Below are 16962 nucleotides of genomic sequence, written 5' to 3'. Positions count from 1 at the left end.
TTTATGTTAATAATGTCCTAAAAGTAGAAATTTTCAACTATTACCAAACGGATTTCTATGATCAGAAATATACTTTTAGGTCAAAAGTAAAAAGATCAACTTCTAGTCGGAAGTTGATTTCTAAAGCGAAAGCGTTACTCAATAGACATTTCGATCGTGATAAAACTTTAATCTCAGAAAGTTCCTAAATTACAAAGGGCTTTCAATTCATCTAGCCAAAAATTATTGTCACGCGCTACCCATTTTTTCGTGAGTAATCATGACATGGTCCGACGAAGAAGTTGCTCTCCATTGAAAATAGGCATGTTCCAGAGTAGCCGCGATTTGAACTTTCAATGGAACATTTTGCATTCAACAGACGTCCAATCATTTGCTATTTTAAGCGTTCTATAAGTTGGTGATGCCGTCATCACGTGACTCTGCATAAATTTTCTATTCATCGACAAGAGAATCTTAATCTCCTCTTGCACACCCCAAACCCATTACGTTCTAACCCTGCCACCAAAATACTTGCGTTGCCGACCACCACCGCTGCCGGCACTGGCACAAGCTGGGAAATGTCTCCATAGGCTACCGCCATGATCGCCTCTTCCCCCCTCTCCCCACCTCGTCAAGTTCGCTGAGCTCATGTTGACTCCATCGCCCGCCTCGGCTATTATAGCACCCAATTTTACAAATAATTCGAAGAGTCAAATTTCAAACTCCTTGAAGGTAACTCTCTAATACAGAAGCATAAAATAACCAGCTTGGCCACATCGCGCTCAGTCAAACTCAAGGGGCTGTCCAGTTTTCTGCTTTCTATTATAGTTATGCTCTTCGGAGTTAACACAGAAATTGGGGAACACAATTGACTTCTCAACTCAAAGCGGATGACAAACAATACTTTGTCAACCAGATTCCCTTCCCAAGCCTATGGACATGCATCAGGATTCACACCTGCTAATCCACACCTTCCTGTTATTAGGCGTTTCTACCCGAACCAAGAGTGCGAGTATAAGAAAGACACGGCAAACAAGGAACAGTAGAGCCGATGAGTTTGGAATGAGATCGCATATTTGACCCCCAAGCGCTCAAACCGATCTACAGTGGGCACCTATGTACTTCACATAGCAGTATTTGCGTTTCAGGTGTATACATCCATCTCCACAAAAATATAGCGCGGGATTGAAGCTTGAAAGAATTTATTTGAAGCAATGCAGCAGAGGACCTCAGATCACAAAGTCCTGCAGCTTAGCGCATTGGCAACAAAATGGACAATTGCCAGAAAGATTTAGTGGGACTCCACATTGTATACCAAAACTCAAAATCCTCGACTCTATAATTTAATTCTTCACAAAATTTCAAGAAGCAACACCAGCCCCCACCAGCCTAGTTCAAATACAAGGTGCAGACCCAATGAAAGAATTACCATTCATGGTTTCCAGTCGATACAATATACCATCAAGTATGAGCTGAAACACGGGACAACTACACAAAAAACAAAATGCGACCAAAACTGCCACAAGAATTGCCTGCCAGACAATCCTCAAAACCGCATGCACCAAAGGGATGTTGATCCTTTTCATGGCACGGTATGGGACTCAAACTGAAGTATGACTTGATGCTTGCACTATACACATGCTACAGGGAAAAAAAGTTCACTGGTAGAGGCGACTCCCACACTCAATCACGCAGGAATGCTCTGAAGCATCATGCAATGGCGACCATTTATGGAAAAGAATGGGTAACAAATGCATATATTCGACACACTGACTGGACAGCAATCCTTGAGAAGAGCAACTTGTCAACCTCTTTTTGCCAGCTCTACGAAGAGAGGATTGATTGCAAAGCAAGCTGTTGTTGGGGCTGCAAAGATGACCATGTCGAGGCCAAGGCTGATGGTGGCAAAGTTTGTTGTAGTTGCCTTAACAGACTGACCATCCGGTTTGCAGTTTGTTCAGTAGCTAGATCCTTCCCACACAAAACCTAACAAAAATATGCCTTATTCTCAGTTCATGTAGATGTAGCCACTATCTTTTGCATGTGCAGTTCTCAGAGAGACATAACTACATGTCAGCAAATGAAAGGGGATGTATCATTCAATACAAGCAGAGAGACATAACTACATGTCAGCAAATGAAAGGGGATGTATCATTCAATACAAGCAGAAATGCACATCCCTAGCGAGGCAACTGCAGGGGAGAGGACATCAAAGATCAACATGGGGACTCTTACCGATGATTTAGACAGGAACCATATGATTCAGAAGGGAGGGGAGGGGGTGTGGGGGAGTTGTTAAGGACAGAATAAGTTCATTGCGAGAGCATTATCATACGATAGAAATTGCCAGAGCATTACCATACGATAGAACACCCAACAAGACACAAGCCCACCCAATGAAGTTACTTATTTATACGATTTTCTGAAAACTTCTTTCAAGCATTATCCAAATACCATCCAGTAAATTTATTAACTCTAGTAAAGCATCAGTTCAACCACTACCTAATCCTCGTGGTGTTACGGACAGGACAGCTGGGGAATACATGACACTAAAGAACCAAATCAATTTTCTTATACACTGACTAGTAAAGAACAAATAAGCAAAAAGGAACTTTAGAAACTGACCTCTGCAAACACCGTTATAATCTTAGGAAGATACTGATTGTTAGGGCCCAAGAGTTCTCTATCAGATCTGTAGACAGGTTTTATTAGTGTGACCATTATAAGGATGAAAATTACCAAACACGATAGAGATGTCTTTACCTTTCCACCATTGAACAAAGCATATCATGGACAACTTTGGCCTCGATTACATCACCTTTTATGGGCAAGCAATTTAACCATGCTGGAACAACCTATCGAAATCATAGTAAAGTATCCGTAAAGGGACCAGCAGACACAGCTACTAGCAAAAAATGACACTGAAAAATCTCAATGACCGTTCCACTTGACCAGGGCCAAGACCCAAATTCTCAATCTCAGGACCACCATTTCAGCAAGAAACTTCACGTCAATGATTAATTTTTTGTTTCTTTTCCATTTTCAACTTCAGATAATCATTCTCTCTCGTTTCTTTTTATCATTATCAGACCCTACGACAAATTTAACAAACACATAATTAAATGAACGCAACCTTGAACTCCAAGTTTAAGTTTTTTTATTTTATATTGATCCATCCCCCAGCAAATACCATGTATTGTCAACATACAAACGGTGTCAAAGTAGCTACCTGAGAAGAATCAATGCTATCACGGTGATATTGGCATATTTTTCCCAGAGCAGAGACAGCATTATCATATGCCATTACATTATCAGGTTGCAGAGCGTTGGGATCACGTATCACAACATTTAGCCTTGAAAGAGCCTCTGAAGATAGCCATCCATGAGTATTAGTAAATTAAATGGTAGAAAAACAACAGCCTCAAAAAGCACCAACAGATAATCACCTCCAACAAGAGGTTTGAAGACGGAACTGCCAAACTCTGCACAAACCCCCAATCCATAGACAGCAGCCTGAAAAGCAAACACTCCAGAACTCAGTAGACTGAAATCAACCAAGAGCATAAACAATCACAATCACCGAGTGCAGACCTGTCGGACATCTGGATTTTCATCGTTGCAAGCCTCCAAAAGGAAAGGGAGATAGGTATCATAATATCTGTTCCACCCAAGTTTTAACAACCATTACTAAATCCAGAAATCAAATAAGTCACTCAAAAAGCATTCCAAAAGTGAGCTTACTTAAGAGCTGTTTCGCGACACTGTTCAGCAACATCATCAAAAATGCATATAGCGATTCTCCTCTCTTCGGCAGTCTTATCTTTGCCCTATATGCAAAACAAATACCTATCAACCAAAGGAAGATGGCATAAAAACTGGAAAGAAAATGAAAAACATAGAGAAGTTGCTGAACTTACCCACATGGGCGTTAGGTACGATGACAGCTCGTCGAAGAAAGGCAAGAAAGATGTCTTGAATGTTTTAACCATAGTGCCCAAAATCTCACCAACCTAAACAAGAAAATTCAAGCACAGAGGGTAAGTTAAATACTCCTTGAAGCTGTCATGCAAATTTTTTTTCATAAACATAGTTTTTCAGAAGACAGACTTGTTCAAAAACTTCTTCCTCCGCCTCATTCTCCTCTTTAAGCAACTCGCCTTCTTCTGCATCAAAATCTTCAGCTTTAGCACGCTCCGCTCTTTCTCTTTTTCTACTAGAGCTAGCAGTAATCACTTGTTTAATCTCATCAACAATCGATCTGACTTGATTTTCGTCCAAAAGTGTGCCTGAAATCTGGAATCAAATCTTGCATGTCATGAGGTGTTCACCAGTTCCTATTTAAAATTGTTCAGAATGACTGGTGGAATAAGTACATCTCTGCAATTGACATTTTCATTAATGACTACTTAATCATAACCACAAACAATTGACAGTTTCATCATACAAAAAGTACTGTCCTGTTTTTGGAAAAATCTTCCCCCTGAATTTCTGATTATTGGCAAATAAATTAAGTAGGATTATAGAAAACAGGAGCAGTTTCCACAGGAAGGGGAAAAAACAGGAGTTTGGCATATAAGGTGTGATGGCCATATATCGTCCATACAACGAGAAAGTTGGCCTGAAATAAAGAAATTAACATTGATAAATGTCGAAATGAAATAAGTCATATGTAAATTATGGCTAGTGGCTCCACCGTTAGCAGAAAGATATTGTGTAAACTGAGCCTGTGAACCCCAGGTCACAAGGAAGAAGCTTATTTGTTATAACTCCTAAATAGAATCACGAACCTGTAAACACTCATTTAATGCATCCAACATACTCGCACAGATCTCTGTGTCGGGTTCCTGAAAGCAAAATGCAGTTTAGCCATCTTAGATACCAAGGATCAACCATGATTACTTGAAGAAACAAATCAACAGTCCAGAAAGTTGACTTTTTATCATCAACAATTACCTTGGGAATAGCCTCCACCAAAGCTGGAATGATGTAATCAGATAGTTGCTTTACGTAGGTTTCGTTATGACCTTGTGCTAACCCTTTCTCAACAGCTAATTTTGCGGAACGAAGTAACTCTGGCATCGCTACAAAGTGGGAGATTCACTTATGTGAGAAATTCCATCAACAATCAATCAGACAAGAAGGAATGAATGATCAAGAGAAGTTTATTACCAGAAACAGCTGCTTTCCTAACATCTTCGTGAAAATAAAATTTGAGAAGTGGAACTAAAGTCGGAGCAACCTGCACCAGTTATAAGGCCTCATGAAAATGGCACATATGTCAAAGGACAACTTTAGTTTCAAATTGACTAACCTGCTCAATCCATGGAAAAAACCCTTCTTTTAACTCGTCGGCATAGCAACACAACATGTTGCAAGCTGTCGCCTTCTCTTCCAAGACACTGGTTTTTATTCCTATTCTTTTATCTCCAAGAGTTATAGTCTCCATTCTGCATCATTGACTTACAATCTAAGCAGGCGCCAAATAGATTAAACACTCCAGACAAAGTGTTGACGCTAATAATTGCACCATTTGGACATCGTAAAGTGCAAAAAAAAATGCGGATTAGAACTACAACCACCACCGCCACCTCCACCACCACCAACCCACCAATTCCCCCATGAACATAGGCAGCTTTCATGAAATTCCAATTCAATTTATAGAATGACAACTATCCCCACACACACAGAAATAGGACTGCCAAATCACATATTATAACACAGGCGCAAAACCATTACCCCTCATCATCAGATTCATCAATATCATTATCAGAATCTGCGGACGTGATTGTCACATCAGGCTTGAGTTGAGCAGACTGAAGCAAAGGGGGCATAACGACTTTCATGTAAGGAAGGAAATCTTGCCCCAAGCACTTGCAAAGCCTAGCCCAAGCCTACAAAATATGGTTATCATGAGACAGTGAAACAAAAGGATCAGTCTCCAGTAAGAACCATCCATTAAAGCCAACAATAAAACTTACTTGCAGCATATAGCTCGTTGTTGGATCATCTGTCTCCATCTGTGATCTTTGCAATGCCATAAGCACATCCATAACCTTAAAATTAAAGCAAAACAAATCAAACTCAATCAAAAGGCCAAGAGGAATTCAAACATAGGGCCCCTTAATGGAGTTGGAAGTTAATAAAATATGAGATCTCACAGCCTACCGGGTCCTGTGAAAACAGTAATATATCATGATGGAGCATAAGAACTCTTCATTACCAAATAATTGCTAAAACTTTCTAAATTCTAGAGCACAATCCATCTCCAAGTCATACACTTGGAATATGGTTAAAAATGGTGAATTTGCACTTGTCTACTTATGAAATGATAAGGGAGATTAGAGGATGCATGTGTGCATACAATTGAGAGAGAAAATATGATAGTTGAAATTGCAAAATTCAAACTTTAAACTTTCACTTGTCAGGCAACAAAAATCGAACAGTTCAGTAGGTAATTGTAGATATATTAATATCCAAATAAAATAGATAGAACATGAGCCAATGTTCATCTACAACCAGCTTCTTGAGAACATGACAACTCACAATCTCACTGAAATTTGACAGTCTGTAAGGCTTATTAAAATCACCTTGTAAGATCTTGATAATCACATAGAATTAGGAAAAGCTCAATTCTTTATATCCGTTTCAGATTTTGAGACTTGAGAATTACCTGTATAGCGTCATCCCTGAATTTCTCTTTTCCAACAGCCATCCCAACCAAACTAATGCATTCCATTGCTTTGGCACGAAGCATTCGGTTAGACTTGTCAGTTGCATTGACCAAGATATTTTTCAAATAAGGCATGACCGCATCATAGTACTTTTGGAATTGCTCCTACAGTGCAAAGACATGTGAGTAATCACACACATAAAGGTGAAGAGAACAATAAAAATTTGAATGATTATACCTGAGAGGAATCAGCAACAGAAGCCAATGCGGTCAATGCACCCTCTTGCACCATTTGTTTCCCATTCTAGATCACAAACATCAAATAATTAGGGCAAATGAGTGTAATTCATAAACTAAGGAAAGCCAAGAAGGTGCTACTTTTTCTCCTGATCTACCTGTAGAAGCACAAGCAGTTTGCTCACAATTCCGTCCAAGTAGGGCATCAATATAGCAGCAGTACAGTTCTCACTGAAGTTAAGTATAGCAGAAGCAGCATGAGCCTGACAAGGACACATCGCACGTGAAAAGGTGCTAATCAAAATAGATGTTCGAACATAAAACAACACTATTAGCCCTCGATAAGATTCACAGGGGAAATTTTCCAACTATATTACAACTCGGACAAATTGTGGAGGATACATAGCATCTTCTAAGCCAAGCACAACATAGATATATTAAAGGCTCTGCAACTAGTAGTGACTCCAGTTTGAAGTGCATTCATCGAAAGATCCAGCGCTTTTAGTTCTATAAAAGATTCCAGGCTTAACAAATATCGATGTTCTCCATTCATACATCCAACTCCCTCTGCCATCTGAAGTCATTTGAAATCATCTGATCTGAAAAGTAACTGGAGTTCCAGTTTCTCAGGTATTGTGTGCTTCGTTATTACATAAAGAGCAAAGACTAACTAGAAAAGACAGAAAGAAAAATTGTAGAGAAAAATTTGTTGCTTCGAACTGATTCCAAAAGTAGCCAAGTCCTAAAACATAAAACTATGTTTTTCTCAAAGTGACCAACGTCCCTTCTGACTTTTTTCTATGCCAATTACCTGGTCTAAATGGATTGCAAATGACACAGACTACCACACATAAAGTGGCCTTTCATACCAAGTTTTTTTCCTAAACTACATGTGGTCACCTACTTAACTTAAAATTTCTCTGTTGTAGGTAAAAGAGACTTAATTTCAAATTACATAAAAGCCAATGTAAGACAGTCATGTGCACCTATCAAAAAATACGATACACAATAAAAATAATATTACCCATAACTGCAACGAACCTGTACACGAGGATTCTGAAAGTCATCCATAGCACCAGCAAGTGCTGGCAGGACCTGCTGATGGTATTGCTCCTGCAGGTCTGGGCCTAGGTCGGTGGACAACTGCCCAACCGCATTGATCGCTGCCCACCTTACACGAGGGTGTGGATCTTGAAAAGAGCTTAAAACCATTGAAACAACTCTCTCCAAATTCTTTATCATTACCTATAACAAGACAAAGTACATTAACAAATTAAAAATTATCAGGCCCAGCAGAGGGAATATCATGTTATTCTTACCACAGAAAAACTAAAAACTATACAGCAACATGCTTCATACCAAGTTACCAATACTATCACGTCATTGCGGAAGTTTATGAAAAAAAAAAAAAAACACAAAGCAAAAGAAAAGCAGTAGCCACTTGAGGTCATAATGCTTCAAAGAGCAGTGAACATGAAGCCCCAAGGATTCTAAGGCGTTCACCAAAGCCTTTGAGGAATCACCAATGAAACAAGGACTGTGACTGGCCAGGTGGCAAATTCTGCCAAAGGATTGAAGACTGACACCGCTAGCTCAAGTTTGGAATCTCCAATAATTCTTCCGACCATTACATTAGAGCTCTAAAAGAAAGTACCCAAAGAAAGGGGTCTTAAAGCTGTCAAGGTAAGCTACAGTATAATAAGCACTGCGAACTCTGCTAGACAGACAAAATCATATCTGGATATTATGAATGTTGAAATTAAAAAACAACAAAAACATGTGCCCTTCAGTCTCCAAACAAGCCACGCTTGCCCATGACATGAGTGGTGCAATTTACTTTCTGATTTCACAGATGAAAGGATCATAAAGCACAGCATCGGGAACTCACATGTCACGTGTAATCCATGGTACTCACCCACCTTTACAACGAATGCTTAGATCAAGTGCTTGACCTTCATTTGAGCAAAAGCACTCTTAAACGAACTATCAATATAAGTTAGACATCTACCAACAGGTGTATGTGGACACTATTTCTGCGTCAAATCACAGTTTTAAGACCATCTCTGCATAGAAATCAGAATTTGAGGCGAAAAAAACGTCTGAACAGAAGGTGATCCAGCAATGACTAACAAGCAATACCTTTGAACAACCCTCTGCAATCTGGGCAATTGCTATCAAGGCAGCGTGATGCTTCTCCCACTCAGGAGCAGCCAAGTATGCAGGCAATTGTTCAGAAGCAACGGGAATAATGGTGTTTCCACCAAGTGAGATGGACAGTCGATCCAAGCATTCCTGCCCCACACTATAATTACTGCTCTCCCCTGCATCCTCGTCTTCACTCTCTGCGCTATGCCAAATCGGGTCATCTTCAATATCCAAAAGCATCTTCATCAGAATTGCAAAAAGTCTACTTATAAATTGCGGCAATTTCCTCATCATTCCAGGTGCCCGCTCCCTAGCCTCGGCAAGGGTAATCACAAACTCAATTGCCAAGTGTCTTGTGCCTTCTTCCAATGATTCAGCCTCCGCGATCTGCAGCATAGAACCGACCACTTCCACTAATTGCCTCCTCAAGAACCGCGGCTCTGTTCCAGCTAATTCAATTAACAATTCAAGTGCTTCCTGTGCAGTTGCCTCGTTGCCATTATTTAGTGCCTCGGTCAAGGTGTGCATCATCACCGGCAACAAATCCTGAAATCTGCCCAAATACCCTTTGAACATCAAAAAACGTTGTATAACCATAATACATTCTAATTTCACAGTCAGTCTATAACAGATGGGCACATAGATTAAATTGTTTCCTGATTTCCTCGATTTCCAACACTAAATGCATAGGCTGACTAAGAAGTTAATTGCATCATCTAAACAGATGTCATGACTTCCAAGAGCCACTTTCAGCACTGACAGTATATGAAAGGAAAACACAAACTAATACTTTAAGTTGACCAAAGAATGCCGCTGACAGCTGAGCAATGTCATTTCCTTTTATTGGGAAATAGAGAGCAATATGATTTCCAAAAAGCGGACATACCCTATTCAGGCAGTGACTAAAGAGATATTACAATAATGAGACAAATTAAATCAAACTGATTACAGTAAAGCAAGCCAGATTGAATGCAACATCCACTCGGACAATGTTTTTAAAGCAAGCAAACCTTGCTCTCCTCAGGCAGTGACTACCACATAATACAATTCGTGTAAATAGGTCTACCTAATTAGACATTACATAACAAGACAAATTAAATCAAACATATTGCAGTAAAGCAAAGCCAAATTGAATTAGACATCCAATCAGACTATCTAAAAAGCAAGCAAACCTGTCGCGATCCGAAGAATTCGACAAACACTGGATAAAATTGATAACGGCATTCAGGGCGGCGATCTTGACATCGGGATTCTTGGAGGAACTCAGGCACTGCAAGAACACGCCGTGCAGCTCCTTGATGTACGGGGTCAAGGAGTCGCCGATGTACTGGGCGAGCTGGGCGAATATCAGGAAGGCGGCCTCCTGCAGCTTCGGGGCGTCCGAGGAGACGCACTGGAACATGAAGGGGAGCAGCTCCGGCCAGCCGTTGTCGGGGAGGATCCCGGAGGCGAGCTCGGAGACGGTGTCGCAGAGCTTCTTGGTGATGGTCTTGGCCTCCTCGCGCTGAATCGAGGTGAGGAGGACGGACTTGAGGGAGGACTGGGTCTGCGGGGTGAGGCGTGGGTAGATGTAGGAGTCGTCGCGGGTGAGGAGCTTGCGGAGGAGGATGGCGGACATGGCGCGGAGCTCGACGTGGGGGCAGCCGTGGAGGAGGTGGGCGAGCTTGAGGGAGAGGGAGTTGGGATCGGTCTGCTTGGCGAGGTTGAAGAGGGACTCGGCCTGGGATCGGAGCTCGTTGGAGGAGGACATGAGGTGGGTGATTAGGGCTTCGAAGTGGGAGGGGTCGGGGCCGAGGGCCATCGCGAGCTGCGCCTGCTGGAGCTGGGTGGATTGGGGATCCATGGCGACGGGGAAGGATTTAGGGTTTTCTGTCTTTCGGCTGCGACGGCTGGAGGACGACGGAGGAGGAGGAGAGTGAGAAAGGGTGGGTTATAGAGAGAGACTTTGAGATGGAGGCTGTCTCCCTGTCTCTCTCTCTCTTTCTCTCTCCAATCGTGCATATAACACGATCGCCCAAAGGGTTTGGAGTTATAGACAGAGAAGAGGGTTTTCGTTTTTGGTGATTTCTTTTCCTACTTTTTATTTTATTTCAATTGGGTTTTTTTATTTCTCTATTTTTAGTGATATTTTTCTCATTTTATTTTTTTGAGGGAATTAAAAAAAATTATAATTTTATAATTTTTTTTTTCACTTTAAAGTGCGTTTGCTTCGCGAAAAATAAGTGATTTATAAAATATTTTTTCAAAAAAATGAACGCTTTAAAAAAAAAGTCGACCAACGGAAAATATTTTTCTTGGGCGAAGAAAAAAAAATTTCATTCAGTTATTTTTTTCAAAAGGTATAAGCGATTATTCTTTTGAAATGTTTTTTTTTTCAAATCATCTATTTTTCGCAAACGAACGTACCGTTAATTGGGCTTTGATTTCTCCTTAGGTGTTATTTTTATTCTATTTTGTATTGTTCTCTTATAGGGAATAAATAAAAAAAGAAAAGTAGAGGGGGTGGGGGCTAATTAGGGCAAATCAAGGATAAATGGATGCTTAGCTGTGAAATGCAAGTCATGATTATTGTCTTTGGCTTCTTTTTATGTATCCATTATCATTTTTTTTTTTAGTAATTTCTGTTTTGGAGGGAAATGAAATTTGTCATTCCAATAGAATGGTGCCCCTACCAACATCCAAAAGCCCACTCATTAGCCGCCAGCCTTTTATTATTAATTTCAGTCCTGAAAAATTATTATTATTATTATTATTATTATTATTATTATTATTATTATTATTATTATTATTATTATTATATGGGAGTGGTTAGCTCTTTTGTTCCTTAAATTTTGGTCACACGTAGTTGTTTTTGCCTACTGTCATAAAGACATATTTTTACTTGCAATATCCACTGGAAAGTAAATTTGAAGGTATATTAACAAATCGGATAAGTTGTAATTCTATTTTTCGAGGCAAATATTGATTTTTGGGTTGCTGGGATTTTTCCTTTTTCTACAAGCCTTTTGTGTCGTTACAGAATTTTATCTTGTTGAGGGCATGACTCTCGAGTTTTAGCGAAATAGGTTTCTTGATTTGAGCAAATTTCTTAATTCTAAGTTATTTTATAATTTGAATAGGTTATACTAAAAAGGGATTTTATATATATATATATATATATATTTATATGAGGTGAGTTTTAGCTTTTGTTCGTTGAGAATGGAAGAGCTTTTGCCCACAATAATTAGTTGTGCGGCATGATTGTGAAGTACGGGGAGAATTACCGAAAATGCTATAAATTTGTTTCAATATTTGACCAAAAATTACCAAAAAAAAGTCCTAACCCTTTGGCTGGTGGGCCCGATTTGACGATGGCCGGAGGAAGAAAGGGAAGGAAAAAGAAAAAGAAAAAAATAAAGAAAAAAATATCATTTGAAACCGCCACGTAGCATCGGCCGTCAAAAGTTGGTTGGATGAACTAAATTGACACAAATATAAAAGGTTTAGGACTTAATTGATAAAAAAAAAGTTTAGGACTGAATTGTCACAATTATAATACATTTAACACTTTTTTGATAATTTTCTCATTAGTTACATCTCAAGAAATTGCAAGTATTATGAAATCAATAAATCTGGTGGTAACACTTGTGGATTCTTCCGTAAGATTGAGAAATTATTTCGTGAGTAATTACAAATGCTAAACACAAAAATATTTTTGAAAGTCCTAAAGTTTAACGGTATCGTGCAATTAAGTCCGAAATCCTTTTCGAAATCGTGCAATCAAGTCCCTCAGCAACCACATGCGGAATGTAACACCGGGAAAAAGCTCGAGATGACCCCGCCTTGAAAACAATCCACGTGCGTCCTGGCCAAAACGCAATTGCAAAAGTTGACGGCACATTGTTTTTGGGGTCGTCGTTTGACCGAGCCTAAGACCTTCGAGATTCACTCAATTTGAAGAACAATCGCCAATCATGCACGACAACAGCATCGTCCACAGACAATTGCCGATAAGTAAATCTTAATTAGCACTTGTGCTTTCAATCGGAAGATCCCTTCTTCTTTTTTTACCTACGTATCTTTTCACACTATTTCAAGGAATATTCTAAAACAACTTACGCACCTAGTACAAATGAAATTAGATTCTCGCTCCCGCCAAAAGGGAAGTAACATATACCGAGATTGATCGAGGTAAAAACAGAACCCGACACCACCGATTGCTCTGTAGACTTGCCGGTGCTTTTGTGGTTACTATAAACCCTTTGCAAAATGCTCATTTTGACTTTTCAACAGTTGGTTTACTGTCGGCCCAAAAGTCCTCGGTTAATGCTCATTCCTATTTTCGAGCTTGATGTGCAATGTAATACAATCTCTAAGGGAAATTATCCAACTTCTCAATCCATGATTTTTAAAATTTTTTTTTTTTATAGTTCACAATGGAGGCAATCTTGGCCCAAGACAGCTCATGATCCTAGTTGAATGACCTTTCAATTCCCAACTAAATTTACAAAAGTGAATTCAAAATAAGAATAAAAGGGCCCTTCGAGATTTGGCCCATATAGGTACAAAATAAGACAAGTGGAGCCCAAATATTCGGCACTTACCTAGTTAAAACCCCTGTCCACCAAGGGGCAATCTCGTGAATACCTTAAGGTATTTCGTCGACACCTCTTTGGCGAAACCGATATGGACAACATAGATGTGAATCGAAGTAACTTAAAGTTAGAAAGAAGTTACTCTCAAAGTGATATGCGAATGACATACTATTGGGAAAAATATCGCGAGGAGGGTGAGTTTTGCCACGGTAAATTCTGTAACCGCGACGAATGGGAAATTAAATTGGTTTATAAGTTGCCCATTTGGCCAAATGGGAACAAGAAATTAAACATTAAGCCTCATGTGGTCCGAGAATCTCTTGCTAGCATTTTTTTTTTTTATGCTAATGAATCTGTCACCACGAATGTCGAGGTAGAAATGCCGGCTAAGGGTGCGGGCGCGTATGACAACATTTTTATTTCCTTGTTTTTCTAATTTTCTGTCCTGGGGAACAGGTTTGAAATAGAAATCGCTTTTGTAAGGGCTTTTTGGTTTCTATTTCCAGGACAAGTTTTTTTGCGCGGACACAAGTTTGGAACATAAATAAGAAATAGAAAATTTCTACTTTTCTATTTCTTGAATAAAAATAAAAATAAAAATTCTTCTCATTGCTCACTCCCTCTCTCTTGTGCCCTTGCCGCGGCCGCGAGTAGCCGTCCTCCGGTCCCGGACTCCGGTTCGCCCTTCGCTATTCGCCGTCTACCCATCGGCGATCGAGGCCTAGCATCCGGCAACCGTAGAAGTTTTATGTTGTATCAAACTAATTTCTGTTTCGGAACATAAATTTTGTGTCCTATCAAACGTGTGTCTCTGCTAAGAAACTTGTCTAGTGAATAGAAATATAAAAACCTATTTCTGACTAGAAAAAGAGTTTGGGAAGAGAATGATTGTCATTCGCGCCCTAAAATGCTACAAAGAACATTGTAATTTAGAGGGAAAAGTACCAAAAACGTTTTAAACCTATTGCATTGGTACCAATTCGGTCATAAACGGTTTAATTAGATCAATTTAGTCCTAAACCTTTTTGTATTGGTACCAATTGAGTCCATCGAGCCAATTTGATCAGAAATTGTTGACGTAGATACCGGCCATCCTACGTGGCATGGCCGGGGCTGATATAGATAATTTTAATATCATTTTAATTTTTTAAATAATATTATTGATTCTTTTTTTCTTATCTAGGTTTTACTTTTTTTTTTTTTTGCTATTGGTCGGGAAGGGTCGTTGGCCGACCCTCGCCTACCACTAGCGCGAGGGCTCACTCCACCCTCACCCAAACCCGGTGAGGGCCGTGACCAACATATTGGGGGCAAGGATTGATCGGCGGCCCTTGCCCGTAAAAAAAAAAAAAGTTCATAAAAGACCAAAAAATTATGAAAAATTCAAAATATTATTAAACTAATGTTAAAAATATCCACATCAAAGTCGGCTGCGATACATATGACTTGTCGACGTCCATGTTAGTGATTTTCGATCAAAATTAGCCGGATAGACTCAATTGTATCAATACAAAAATGATTAGAACTGAATAAGTCAAATTAAAAGGTTTAGGACCGAATTGGTACCAATGCAATAGATCTAGGACTTCATTTATACTTTTCCCGTAATTTAGATGTCATCACCTAACCTCAGAAACGTTAATAGACTAGTTGGAAAAATAGTTTAGTAGCAATCGGGACATGACGTAAGAAGCCGAGTGCCGCTTACTAATTAGGCACTAATTTCCATTCCTAATCACATTGACTTATGTTCTAAAGATATGATTTCAATGTTTGGAGTTGTAACTAGAATTATCTCCATCATCACATTGGTGATAAATTAATTGTATTACGGCAAAAATATTTTTTTGCTAAATTAAAAGGAGAGTGCATTAGGTAAAGTTTTTCGTTACTACTGAAAGGCCGGTGAGACCGCGCCTAACAACTACAAAAGGGCCACAAAAAGTGTAACCAGAAACCTTCTCACTTAGCCCAGCTCACACAAATTCCTCGTCCATCCATTATATCTTCCTTGGACTCTCTCTCGTTCTCTATTTCGATCCAATTCGTCATCGCCATCAATCAACGCCACCCTATTTGCGAGATGATTGGTGCATGATTTGGTGACCTCATCAAGAAGCTGGCCACGCTCTACATCATGTCTCTTCTTTTATTCCCGAATCGAAATCCAAACTCTAAAAAATGGCATAAAATAGAAGGTAAGGAAAGAACGAAAACGGATGTTAATTACGACAACATGATTTGAGATCGAGGTTAATAAATCAATTGCAGGGGAACATCTGAGTGGCCTGAGTTGGTGGGACACAACGGAGACAAAGCGAAGGTAGTGATCGAGAAGGACAATCCGTACGTGACGGTCATGCCGATATCTGTGGAAGGAGGATACATGCTTACGAATTGTTGCTGTAATCGAGTATATGTTTGGGTTAATTAAAAGAGCAATGTCGCTGAAACACCTGCGGGCGGGTAAGGGGGAAGATATGATATTGAATGAAAATAGCTCATGAAGCTATTTAATATAATAAATGAAACAAGCAATCGTGTTGTGGTCCTGTTATACAAACTGGATTCATATTTGAGATATATGTATGTATATATATATATTTACATTCTAAGTTTGACTGATATCCATAATTTTTCTGTGTGAAATCTGATTTCCTATGAGGTCTAAATTTACAACGAATATCATGCACTTTAGAAGATGTGAGCCAAAAACAGAGCTTATCGAATTGCATAGATGGTTTATTGAAGGCAAGGTTGTTAATTCATTCTAATTAGTGATTAATGCGGTTTGAGAGCTTTCTTCTATGGCCTTTAACCAGGCAACTTTAGCTTCACCCATCCTTTATTCAGCAGCTTCATCTCGCCATGGCCACCAATGCGATTTCTTCTGCTTCTGGGACTCTTATACCATTCCTTGAATTCCTAGCGTGTTGTAGCTGCCTCAGAAACACATTTACAAGAAGCATAAAAATGGCCAACCTGGGGTTTACTGGACTTTGTCACTTTATTCACATCTCTTTCGTTTCTCCTATGAAGTCATCAGATGAGCGGTCTCGATTTGTGAAGGCAATAGTCTGATCTTTTTGGAAAGACAAATAGGAGTCTATAAAGATTTAAACTCACGACCTTCCGCTTTGATATCATGTAAGATTTTGTGAGATCACTACTAACTGTTCTGAAAGATTAAGCTATTGAATGAATGCATGATTTGTAATTTTAATATTCTATCAACTAACATGCATGGAGGCTTCTTTGGCTCATTAGCTAGATTTGGCGGAACCATCGCGTTGATTGTTATGATAAACTAATTGGCTCATGAACTTCACTTTCTCCACCGTAGCCTTCACATTTTTG

General features: G+C 39.5%; 1 protein-coding gene across 1 annotated transcript; it reads right to left on the bottom strand.

The window, feature by feature from the left end:
* Nucleotides 1-1269: 1269 nt before the first annotated feature.
* On the bottom strand, nt 1270-11015 carry LOC115736585 (importin-5). Its single transcript, XM_030668347.2, has 21 exons — nt 10204-11015; nt 9026-9584; nt 7928-8131; nt 7045-7149; nt 6888-6953; nt 6650-6814; nt 5958-6032; nt 5716-5870; nt 5291-5426; nt 5149-5218; nt 4933-5060; nt 4767-4823; nt 4087-4272; nt 3897-3989; nt 3721-3806; nt 3571-3637; nt 3426-3492; nt 3209-3345; nt 2743-2834; nt 2605-2671; nt 1270-1965 (listed from the first exon to the last, which is right to left on the bottom strand). The coding sequence occupies exons 1-21, from the start codon at nt 10872-10874 to the stop codon at nt 1804-1806; spliced, it is 3348 nt and encodes a 1115-aa protein (XP_030524207.1). The 5' UTR covers nt 10875-11015; the 3' UTR covers nt 1270-1803.
* Nucleotides 11016-16962: the final 5947 nt, after the last annotated feature.

This window comes from Rhodamnia argentea, chromosome 8, assembly GCF_020921035.1.
Source record: "Rhodamnia argentea isolate NSW1041297 chromosome 8, ASM2092103v1, whole genome shotgun sequence".
NCBI classification, from domain to species: domain Eukaryota; kingdom Viridiplantae; phylum Streptophyta; class Magnoliopsida; order Myrtales; family Myrtaceae; genus Rhodamnia; species Rhodamnia argentea.
This window is presented reverse-complemented; position numbering and strand designations above follow the sequence as displayed.

Coding starts and splice junctions, on each gene's coding strand:
- LOC115736585 (XM_030668347.2), bottom strand. CDS start 10,874: ATGGATCCCCAATCCACCCAGCTCCAGCAGGCGCAGCTCGCGATGGCC. Junction 6,033..6,649: donor TCAGGGATGACGCTATACAG/GTAATTCTCAAG, acceptor TTTAATTTTAAG/GTTATGGATGTGCTTATGGC. Junction 5,871..5,957: donor CAACGAGCTATATGCTGCAA/GTAAGTTTTATT, acceptor CATATTTTGTAG/GCTTGGGCTAGGCTTTGCAA.